This window comes from Delphinus delphis, chromosome 15, assembly GCF_949987515.2.
Source record: "Delphinus delphis chromosome 15, mDelDel1.2, whole genome shotgun sequence".
Classification (NCBI taxonomy): domain Eukaryota; kingdom Metazoa; phylum Chordata; class Mammalia; order Artiodactyla; family Delphinidae; genus Delphinus; species Delphinus delphis.
Window position 1 is genome coordinate 85,339,103 of NC_082697.1, and position 12,428 is coordinate 85,351,530.

Genomic DNA, 12,428 nt, shown 5'->3' on the forward strand with positions numbered 1-12,428 from the left:
GAGAAAGTTTCCTGGCTCCTTATAAGTATGATCAAATCCTAGCACCATATGCCACTCAAATATAGAAAATGCCTGCTCCTGTTTCAAATAAGCACAGCTGGGAATGTTTGTATTCACTGTTTCAAGGCAGAATCTACTAGACTAACAGAACCTTTTCCAGGGCTAGTTCATTATCAGGAAGAGCAAATTAAAGAAAATCAAACACAAAGTCACAACAAACCCAAGGGTTTAAACGCTCATTGCTGCTACGTAGGAGACTACCTCAGTTCCGAACTGCCACTCGGAATGGGCAACAAGAGCAACTCTAGAATTTCTCTAAGAAGCAGTTTTAGGTCCATTTCCGTCTGTGAACAATCGCTTGACTAGCCCTGCCTGGAGAGGATATCTGACATTTTTTGTGTGCCTGGGGTCTGCACCATGTTCTTATATTTGCAGGGTTCTCCACCGTGAGTCCTGGTGGAGGCGGACCCCTACATCAGCAGGGCACAGGAATGAGACACCACAGGACCACTGCACACACGTGCGCTGGGCTTTCAGATCTGGGGCTGGTGATGCACAGGGGCAGGGCTAAAGGAGAATCTGTCCAACAGCAGCAGCGGTGGGGCGCCATGGAGCCCTGGACTGGGGAACGGTGCAAGTGTCCAGGGCCCATAGGGGCAGTGGCTCAAGCAGTGGCAACCAGGGTCCAGCAGTACCAGCAGCAGGACCCTGTGGGACTGGCTCTTGGGGCAACTTGGCTCTGATGGGCTCGCCTCCCTCTGGTTCTGCCCAATGTCCAGTCAGCCCAGTGACTGTAAGAGCAACCCAATGTCCAGGTGACAACTTCCTTTTTTGTTTCAACGACAGAGGGCTTGTTTGGCTTGTCCTAGAACTCCCCAGAATGTAGCCAAAGTAACTTTGGTTGAAAAAGCTTCTGAAGTTACTAGGTACTCACCATGGTCACAGAAAAACCCAAATAACGCCTCACTGAATCATCTCTTTTTAAAAAATCATGGCTTCCCAGCTAACCACCAAGAATCATTAAGTGGTAAACAGTCCCCCCAAAACTGAGACTAATTAATCTTTTATAAGGAGTATTCCTGCCATGAGCCACTGAAATTTTAGAAAATGTCTGACAAAATACTATCTGCTTTGGAACAGTTACTGTTGAGCAGTTCTTCCCAACAAGAGTTAAATGCTCTAAGCACACAGGTCTACAGAGACCTGTCACAGTTCAGAATAACGAAACCACATCTTTGATATAGAAGAGAAAACCCATACTTCTCCCTCTAAGGTCAGTGGACATAACTCGATCCATGAGAAAGAATTTTCATACCCATTAAAATTAGATATAAGGTTTTATTCTTTTTGGGGGGGGTCTACATTCATTTTATGCCACTCCAGACAAGACTATTCCCCACAGCTTTAATTTTTTAAAAATTAAAGTATGAAGATATCTATTCTGGTATGAAAGTATCTATTCTGCACGAAAATAAACAACCAAGTTCTATAATAAACTTTCATATCTTGGCCCAAAGCCCATTATTATCTTTAAAGTGAAAAAAGGTTTAAGAAAAAAAAAAATACAGAACTAAGCCCTTTATATCCTTCTTGGGACTAATTCCATCCTATTTTTGGAAACAAGATTACAAATAATTGTATTTTCAATTTTATTTTTATAAATTTCCTATATGAACATTTAAAATACAGCAACAGTCAAAAGTGGAATGAGCCCATAGCGGGCTTTTGCCACAAGCAAAGAGTGAAATGAAACATCCAGACTGAAACTTGTTAACAAAGAGACGGACACGTGTCCAGCTCACTAACAGGTCTTAGACGTTAAGCAAATTGACGGTTATGCTTTGAATCCTTTCCAAAGAGTTACAGTAATCAGTATGAAGTTAAAAAGTAAACAGCATAATAAAGATGCAAGTTAGCCGACAGGAACATCATACTCACAAAAGTCCTTTAATCTCTATTTCATTTACTTAAAATTCTGCATTAAGTTGAAAGAGGCAATAAACAGGTCCCTGCTGGGGATGGGCTAAGTAAGCATCTATGGAATCTGTCTGGGAATATAAATCGGGACTGTAAGCCCTCCAGGGATCAACTGCATGCTGGGTATCCACATACCAGGAATAACCACATTTAAATTTTATAGTCACTTATAAACACCAATTCAAAATTTCTAGAGTTAACATTGAAAAGTTACTAAGAATCTTCTTCTGGGATTGTGGTTTATGTGATTTTCTCTAACAGTAACAATGTTTTGGGATCATTCATTCTTCCTCCATTCCTACCTTCTATTATCAAACCAGGGACAGTAAAGGAGAAATTCACATTTTGGTAAACATGGACACATGACCGGAACTAGTCTGTCAGATCTGTCATTAGGAGAAAATGCTCTCTCAAGTCAGTAAGAATGGAGTTTCAGAAAATCTTTGTGAAAGACAGAGATTTTTTTTAGAGCTAAAAGTCCTTTATTCATCTCTGTTTACTTAATTCTTTATATTGCCAGGTTCTCTAGAGATATTAAAAAAAAAAACATCTAGAACCGTTATATGAAGGGTTAAAATATGAGGGGAAATGTTAGTTTCTACACAGTCAAAACGATCCACACCAAAACACAACGGAACGAAGACCTAAGCTATTAAGTGTCGCAATATTAGCACAAGCGAATTAGAAACGTAAATGAAAAAGCTTTCACTTGTCTCGTGGAAGCACTTCTTGAAATCATGTTACAGACTTGTTTGGTCACTCTGGCTAAAGTTCTCCACTTAGAACCCACGATGATCCTGAGATGAATGACCCAAATGGAATCACTTCTTCAAATCCAAGTCATCTCCAGTAAGAACTTGTAAAATGTCAATGCTACTCTGCTTCAGAAATTCTCCGGAAACAATCATATCTGTTATGACCACATGGAGTTGAAAAGATGGTCAATTAAAATCAGAAACAAATACACAACTCTGTGGGAGAGATATAAGCATTGGGACACACCATATTAATATTAGAGATCAAAATCGAACAAGAGAGCACAGAATCATACCACTTTAAGCCCTGGAAATCAATGTCAGAGACTTTGACTAGGAATGAGATGAGAATAGTCCACACACTTTTACCTGCCGAAGTTTATCTTCCCCTTCCTTATAAACAAACAGACAAAAGGACGGGACGCCTTAGGAATGAAACATTCATATGTTAATTCCAGGGCTCCTAAATATAACCATGTGATATAGAAGAAAGGCCAAAATCAGGTTGAAAGCTTTACACCAAGAGCCCAACCATTCACGTCTTGGGCACTAAGAAAGAAGAAAGTTACCCCAAGCCTTAAGCACCCTGGGACTGTAAAGGGTTCTACTGGGTTGGGCTGGCGAAAAGGTTCATTTGGTCTTTTTTGCAAGATGGCTCTAGTAGCACTTAGTTGTCTTTAACTTCATTTGAAACAATTTTGTTAGACTGTATGTGACAGCTGCCATATCAGCGTGCACTTTAAAAAAAGACATCAAAATTGGTGAATTTTTGTGTAGCCATTTTAATATTGAAGATAGAAGAAAAAAGCAACATTTTTGTCATATTGTGCTTTATTACTTCAAGAAAAGTAAAAATGCAACTGAAATGCAAAAAGATTTGTGCAGTGTATGGAGAAAGTGCTGTGACTGAGCGAACGTGTCAGAAGTGGTTTGCGAAGTTTCGTGTTGGAGATTTCTCGCTGGAAGATGCTCCACGGTCGGGTAGAGCAGATGAAGTTGATAGCGATCAAATTGAGACATTAATTGAGAACAATCAACGCTATACCATGTAGGAGACAGCCGACATACTCAAAATATCCAAATCAAGCGTTGAAAATCATTTGCACCAGCTTGGTGATGTTAATCGCTTTGACGTTTGGGTTCCACATAAGTTAAGCGAAAAAAAAACCTTCTTGACTGTATTTCCACATGTGATTCTCTACTTAAATGTAATGAAAACATTCCATTTTTAAAACAAATTGTGACGAGCGATGAAAAGTGGATACCGTACAATACTGTGGAATGGAAGAGATCGTGGGGCAAGCAAAATGAACCACCACCAACCACACCAAAGGCCGGTCTTCATTCGAAGTAGGTGATGTTGTATGTATGGTGGCATTGGAAGGGAGTCCTCTATTATGAGATCCTTCTGGAAAACCAAACGATTAATTCCAACAAGTACTGATCCCGATTAGACCAACTGAAAGCTGCGCTTGACGAAAAGCGTCCAGAATCAGTCCACAGAAAACGCATAATCTTCCGTCAGGGTAACGCAAGGCTGCTAGTTTCTTTGATGAGCAGGCGAAAACTGCCAAAGCTTGGCTGCGAAGCTCTGATTCATCTGCCGTACTCAGCAGACACTGCACCTTTGGATTTCCATTTATTTAGGTCTATTACAAAATTCTCTTAATGGAAAAAATTTCAATTCCCTGGAAGACTATAAAAGCACCTGGAACAGTTCTTTGCTCAAAAAGATAGAAAGTTTTGGAAAGATGGAATTATGAAGTTGCCTGAAAAACGGCAGAAGGTAGTGGAACAAATGCGTGAATACACTGTTCAATAAAGTTCTTGGTGAAAATGAAAAATGTGTCTTTTATTTTTACTTAAAAACTGAAGGCACTTTTTGGCCAACCCAATACTTAGTCAAAATGGGCAAGACTAGTTCATTTGAACCAAAATACAACCTGTTGTTGTTGTTGTGAGCTGGGCAGCTCCCAGAGGACAGGACCAATGAAGAGTGAACCAGGAGAAAAGAATGACTGTAAACAAGGTTAAGAAAACTGAAGGTCAACAACCTGGGGAACTCAGCCCTTTGTGGGAAGCTGTAGGTGGGAGTCGCACTCAGTTTGGCTGGTTGATGAAGAAACCAACTGGTTGCGTTTCACTTAAGAAAAGGGTTCTCAATTAAACGGACCTTTCCTGATGAGTAGGGGACTCAGCAGATTCAAAACAAAACAAAACAAAATAAAAAAACAGGTATAGGAGTCTAACTCATGGCTTAGTGATGAAGTTCTGTCTCAGGGTCTCAAGCCTAAAGGATATGGGCAAGGGATCAATCGGGGAAAGTCTGACACGGCAGTAATACTGAATTTTCAGACACATGAACAGGGAATATCTGTCCATTTATTTAAGTCTTCTTTTATTTCCTTAGGCAACGCTTTAGTTTTTAGTGTAAAAATGTTGCAAATTTCATGTTAGATTTATCTCTAAGATTTTTGAAGATATTTTAAAAATATATAAGATATTTTTAATAAAACTTATAAATTTTAATAAATTGCAGATTATTCTTTCCTAGTATACAGAAATATAACAGATTTTTGTATGCTCATCTTGTATTTTGTAACACTGCTAAACACATAAATTTCAGCAGCTTTTTAAAGATAATATCACATTTTCTGCAATCATGTAACCCTCAGTAAAATACATTTTTACATCTTCTCTTACAATCTAGATGCTTTTTATTTCTTTTTCTTATTGCAGTGGCTAGTAACTCCATTATTGGGATCTGTTGTTGAGCTTCTTGCATTGATGAGTTTGTAGTTTTCATCAAATGTAAAAATTTTTCAGTATTATTTATTCAAATACTTTTCCACCCCTGCCTCCTTTGGGATTCCAGTTATACATATATTAGGCCACTTGACGTTGTCCTGTAATTCACTAATGGTCTTTTCATTGTGTTTGATTTCTTTTTCTTCCTATCTGCCTTTCAGTTTGAAGAGTTATATTGCTATATTTTAAAGTTTACTAATATTTTCTTCTGCATGTCTAATCTGCTGCTAGTCCTACCCAATGTGTTTTTCATCTCAGACATTCTGATCACATGGAGTACAGTTATGACGTTTCAATGCACTTCTCTGCTAACCCTAACATCTGTGTCAGCTTTGGTTTGGTTTCAGTTGATTGATTTTTCTCATTTTGGGTCACGCTTTCCTTCTTTACATGCCTGATAATCTCTGACTGGATTCTAGACATTGTAAATTTTGGTGCTGGATATTTCTGTATTCCTATAAATATTCCTGAGCTTCCTTCTCCAGTGCCGCAAAGATACCTGGAAATGGTCTGATGCTTTCTGGTCTTGCTTTTAAGATATCTTAGGCAGGACCAGAGCTATATTCGGTCCAGGGTTAGTAACCCCCACTACAGACCCAGGACACTTCTGCGTACCCTTATCCAATAACCCCATGGATTACAAAGTTTTTCAGTCTGGCTGCTGAGAAGAGGCACTGAACCTCACGCTGTGTGAACCTGGGGAACTACTGCCTCCACTTTTTGGGTCCCTGGGCCCTGGTCTTGGGCAGTCTCTTTACATGAACGTGCTGGTGAATAATCTGCTAAATACTAGACAAAGAACCTCTGAGGATCTCCAGAGTTCACTCTCTCCACAGCTCTCTCCTCTCCAGTACTCTGCCTTGATCTCTCTGAACTTTCAGCTCCCTTCACCGCAGGGATCCCTCCAGGTTTCACCTGTTTTCTCCCTCTCTGTGCCACACCTGGAAATTCTCTCAGGGCAGTAACCCGAGCAATCACAGGGCTCACCTTGCTGGTTTTCCATCTCTCAGCCATTACACCTTCGGTTGCCTGACGTCCAGTATCTTGAAAACAATTATTCCATATACTTTGTCCAGTGTTACGGCTGTTTAGATTACCTATCTAGAATTCTCCTTCAACTCTCTCAGTGAGGTTTTCTACTTTTCTTCATGTTCTACTCATTTCTTATAAAGGTTATTCCCAGGTACTTAATAAATTTTACTGATATTGTAGAATTTTCGTCCTTTTATAGGACATAAGAAAAAGTAAATTTTCCCTTAACCATTCCTATTTTTTACTGAAATAAACAGATAAATATCCATCAAATTTCTACTGTTTCTACTGTAACAGAAATTGAACCAGAGGCAGATCATGTAAGGAGACTATAAGATTTTCTGCAGTTTAGAGTATCCAATTATTCCTCCTGCTGGAACGAGTATTGTGCCTAGCACTAGAAATTTTGGGCATATATATATATTTTGAATATAATTACAAAATATTTTTTATCCCAAAGTAGAAAAAATGATTTACAGTAACTATTTTCTGGGGGAAAAAAATGGGTACAAATCTGCCTATGACACTTAAGCAACTTTGTTTAATTACTGAACTACTCTCATTTTCTCAGTGTAGCCACCTGTCCTAAACATGGATATAAGCATCAATATGAATAATATAACATTTGAAACTTACTAAAATTCATTGTGTAGTTTATAACACAAGCAGCCAAGAAAATGTTATTTTTTGTCAAAGACGGAAAAGCTGAATTTATATTAAATATTTGCTTTTTTTAGGGTTAGCACTTTCATAACTGACACCAAAGGGTGGAGTTAGGAAACAGCTACCGTTTTTATAGAGTATGTTTTCCAATTTGAGACTTACAGCAGCCTCCTGAAGGTTAACATATGACAGCTGAAGGTGATTACTGGAAGGAAGCAGATGAAAGAGTAATTTGAAAAAATAGCTAAGATTTTTAGACAGGTTTTATATCTTGAAAAAAATGATGACAAAATACAATGGATCCTTAATAACCCATCTCAGTGTCTGAAGCCTTCAGTGAACAGAATATAATTTATCACGTCTAACCTAAACCGTTTTTGCTTCAGAATAACCAATATCTTCCTAACGAGTTTCTGGTGAAATGGTAGTGAAGCATCTACCCTGTTTTAATGGTGCATATATAATGAACCACCTTCTCAATCCTGCTTCAATCAAGCAACAATGCTTTGTCTTCTTGAGGATTATCCAGGGTGTGTCAGGTTAACAGGTAAATTAGCCGATGCAAAGAGCAAGGCAAAAAAGAGCTCAATCTCCTCGCATTTTTTTTTTTTTTTTTTTTTTTTTTGCGGTACTCGGGCCTCTCACTGTTGTGGCCTCTTCTGTTGCGGAGCACAGGCTCCGGACGCGCAGGCTCAGCGGCCATGGCTCACGGGCCCAGCCGCTCCGCAGCACGTGGGATCTTCCCAGACCGGTGCACGAACCCGCGTCCCCTGCATCGGCAGGCAGACTCTCAACCACTGCGCCACCAGGGAAGCCCTCCTCGCATATTTTTAAGTTGACACCAAAATTGTTCTATCATATAGAAGTTTAAATAGTTGCATATATAATAATGGCATAGTATATGTTTTAAAATAAAACGGTCACACACTGTTTTAAATGTATCCAATGGAAGTTAATATAATGATTTTGATATACACACTTTCTGTTTCTTAAAAATGAACTGACAGAGGGCTTCCCTGGTGGCACAGTGGTTGAGAGTCCGCCTGCCGATGCAGGGGACACAGGTTCGTGCCCCGGTCCGGGAAGATCCCACGTGCCGCGGAGTGGCTGGGCCCGTGAGCCATGTCCGCTGAGCCTGCGCATCCAGAGCCTGTGCTCCGCAACAGAAGAGGCCACAACAGTGAGAGGCCCGTGTACTGCAAAAAAAAAAAAAAAAAAAAAAAAAAATGAACTGACAGAGCTTTCATACTGTTTCTTTTTACTCTTTGAACTTGAGTATTAAATCCATTTATCCCACAGAATTTTATTCTAATGTAACATTTTTCTATGCCTGAAAGATATTATTTATTACTCAACATACTTCTCTGAAATAAAAATATACAAATAAATGGTAATTTAAAAAGAATTTCCTTTTGTCAAAATGGTCTAAGCACTTAAAAAAAATTTCATCTGGATTACTTGTGGATTGTAATTATTATTACCACACAGCTAATGAAAACAACATCAATGTATTACAAATTTTGAAAAATAATTATTAAACATTAAAAACTTAGAAGGAGATATGTCTCTTGAAAGTGTCTGTTTATTCAATTACTTCACATTTTATTGAATGTAAAGTTATTTACTATTAGAATGACCAGAACTGGGTAGACATTTACTACAAAAAGAAAAGAAGGTACTGGCCACATATCTGCATACAGTTAGTTTAAATCTAACGAGTACACGAAGACATGAACAAGCAGAGAAGAGGCTGCTGCACACCAGCAAGCAAAACACACTGAAGTGATAAAAATGCATATGGATTTAGAATAGCAAATGATATCTTTTTGCAAAAGTTAACGGAAGTGTCTTCCGAATGAATGAGAAAATACAAAGCACAAACTTTCCTATAGTGCATGGTCCTTCTACATCAGGAGGGCACATTGATCTGATGAAAATAAACAGAACTTTTCACCCCCTCCTCGTTGAGATCTATCACTGAAGCCTCCCCGAGCTCTTTTCACTTCTGGGTAGGTGAAACGAAGACAAGTGTGTTTCAGGGAAGAGTATTTCTCAAAGGCTTTTTATTTCTAACACATCTTGAAAATTCTAATTCTATTATGTGGAAGTGTGTGTACACCACAGCGAGTTCCACTAAGTCTGCAGCCTGGATAAAACAAGGTGCCTCTTGCCCGCGGTAACTCTTGCAGATGTTTCTCTGCTTTGTTCTCATAAACGTTCCTTGAGGCACAATATATACTTTGATGATGGCTGGAGAAGGGAAAAGGGAAGGTTGTTCACAAAAACATGGTACAGTTCTTGCTGACCACCTATACATCTGAATTAAGAAAACCCCAAGATTGGTCAAAAGATCCCATTTCTAGTGTCATACTCTGCCCTTAAAAGTAGTATGTATAGAGTGAAGGCAAGGAGCTCTTCTATGGGATGTTTAAAAGAGGCTTCTTCAAGCCCAATATTTTAAACTCTGCTTGTCTTGCACCCTGAAGGTGTGGTTTCAAAGAAGACTCACTGGGAAAGGCGTGTCCTTCTTTTGAGAAGTGGAAGAGATAACACAAAGCAGGTATGAAAAGAGAACTGGCAGGTGCCAACACAGAAGCATGTTCTCAGGTAGCTCAATTTCAGAAAACATGCACGTGGAAACTGAAGATCTAAAAAACTGTTCCTTTGCCACTGTCCATGGCATATACCCCAGGTTTAAGACCACTGTTACAGATCACCCACATCACTACTTCTTTTTATGAGGAAAAACAGTATGGATTCTTTTGAAACCTCACTTCCTTCTTCCTGGGACATACGAAACATGGTATCATTTAGTTTTTATGAGAACCCTCTAAGGTGGGTTTTATTATACCCATTTTACAGATGGGAAAAGTAAGATCAAACTGGTTAGATAACTTGTCCAAAGTCAAACAGATAATAAGTTGAATAGAAGTATCTGAACTCAAGTCCTCTGCCATCGAAGCCCACTGCTCATAATGGTTCTCATTTCTAAGCTCACTTTTTTTTTGCTTTCTAATACCCCTTCTAACAAACCAAGCCCCATGTCATATCATGATAAAATAGAATTTAATAGAATGTATTAACTGATTGCTGGTGGGCCAGAAAATATGTTGTTCTACATACATTAGAGCCTTTTAATGCTCACACCACCACAAATGAGGTTTGATCACCCCCATTTTGCAGATACTGAAAGTGGGGCTAACAGGCTTCTTGCCCGAGGTCATACCGCTAACACTAACTGGTGATGAGCTCAGATTCAAACGTAGGTCTGTTTGATTTCAACAAGCTCTTAACTATTATGATAAATTGTTCTCACAACAGCAGATCCTCTGACAGTACAGGCCTAATGATGAAAGAGGAGGACACAAACTCCTCTGTCTAAACAGGGCAGGTGGATAATGGGACTGGGCAAAGCAAGCAGGGCACAAGGTGGGGACCAGAGAGTGCTGAGAACTGGGTATCCATGCCTGTACCCCAGGACAGCACTGCCAGCGCCAGCTTCTGTGTGGGGCTGCAAACCCAGGAAGCCATGCCTGCTGACTGTTCAAGAGGGACTGAAAAGCAGATTTTTATGTGAAATCTTACAAGTGTTAAATTCTGGCAATCAATTAAGAAATATCTACTGTGCATATATCCACATATATTTTTAAACTGATATTTTAAATACCCACACCATGTTCCAGGCAGGCTGAATGTGGTTCATGGACCACCATATTATAACTTCTGAGGTAAAGAGTGCATGGTGGGCTATGCCCCATGTTGAGAAGATCATTACTCTATATAAAATATCTCTAGAGACTTCCCTGGAGGTCCAGTGGTTAAGACTTTGCCCTTCCACTGCAGGGGGCATGGGTTCAATCCCTGGTTGGGGAACTAAGATCCCACATGCCACGCAGCCAAAAATAAATCAAGAGTGAAGATTATGTTTAAATAAATAAATAAAAATATCTCTAGACAGCCAATTCTCTTTCTTATTTCATTTAAATAAGAGCAAGGTACTGCTGATTTCTGCTGATTTGGGGGCCTCTGGGACTGGTTTAGGCAGTTGCTAATTCTCCATCCCACTCAGAACTGGAGTATCCAGCATAATCCTCACATAGAACAGGAGGTAAAAAGATACAAAACTAGAAAAACATCAAGCACTGCAAGGAGGTAAGGCTGGGAAGCTGATCCTGATGCTTCCTGGGTGAAGCTGCACCTCAGATATAACCTGATCTCCAGTTTCCCCCATCTCCGTCCTCTGTACTCAGTCCCCAGTACCTAGCACATGGCAGGTGTTCAATAAATATTCATTTTTCCTGCTCAGTGTAGACGCTGTACTCATGTCCATCCTCCCATAGTCCCATTTTTTCCCACCCCAACTCTGAAAGTTAGCCAGGAAGGCATTTGTTGACTAATTAGAGCTCCAGAAGCTATGACCTAAAGGTATCTGTTTAAGCATTCACGCTCCTCAGACAGGAACAATGCTGGTGGGTGGGAGAGCTGCCACAAGAAGTCAAATCTACCAGGCTAAAGCTGCTGCTTGCATTCCTCTGTAACTACAGCTTCTTTGGTCTGGTGATTTCACTACCGGGCTTACTTTCACAAATATAATGACAGGCTTCCTAAGTGTGCATACAACCTGTATCAGAATAGTAAATCACATTCTGATTATATGTTCAAATCTATGCCTTCAATCCTTAATGCCTTACAAATTAAATCCAATATTCCCCCAGCTTGCGCTATTATGGCCAATAGGCAAATATTCTAGACACATCAACCTGAAATAGAATCTTATTTTCAAGCAATCAATTACTTATATTCGCTGGTGTAGGTGGTGAGCTCACTGTCGTTGTGCATCCACTTGAATTCCAAGGGCCAGCTGCCTTCAGCAAGGCAAGTGAGAACGAGACGGTTCCCTTCCAGGTGAATCTGCGGAAGGCCCGGCTCTGTTTTAAAATACGGCACAACGTCATCTGAAATATTAAAGGAAAAAGAGAAAGAAAGGAAAAAAACTGAATGAAGTACACATGAAAATGTCATTCATCCAATTAATCAATCACTTGTTTAAACAGACCTAATTTTAAAAAGCAGAAATGATGGCTATTTGGCCCAATTAAGTAGCAAATTATCCTTGACCCCCTAGAAACCTGCAATACCCTAGACAATATTTCAAAAGGCTGAATGCTCTATGACAGCACCATGTGAAAGCAC

General features: G+C 39.6%; 1 protein-coding gene across 1 annotated transcript in view; it reads right to left on the bottom strand.

The window, feature by feature from the left end:
• SDK1 (sidekick cell adhesion molecule 1) overlaps positions 1–12,183 on the bottom strand; it is a 529,423-nt gene extending 517,240 nt beyond the window's left edge. Inside the window, exon 1 of the mRNA XM_060032516.1 lies at positions 12,031–12,183. Coding sequence (XP_059888499.1) covers positions 12,031–12,074 — 44 coding nt within the window. The 5' untranslated portion in view covers positions 12,075–12,183. The remainder of the gene's footprint in view (positions 1–12,030) is intronic.
• Positions 12,184–12,428: the final 245 nt, after the last annotated feature.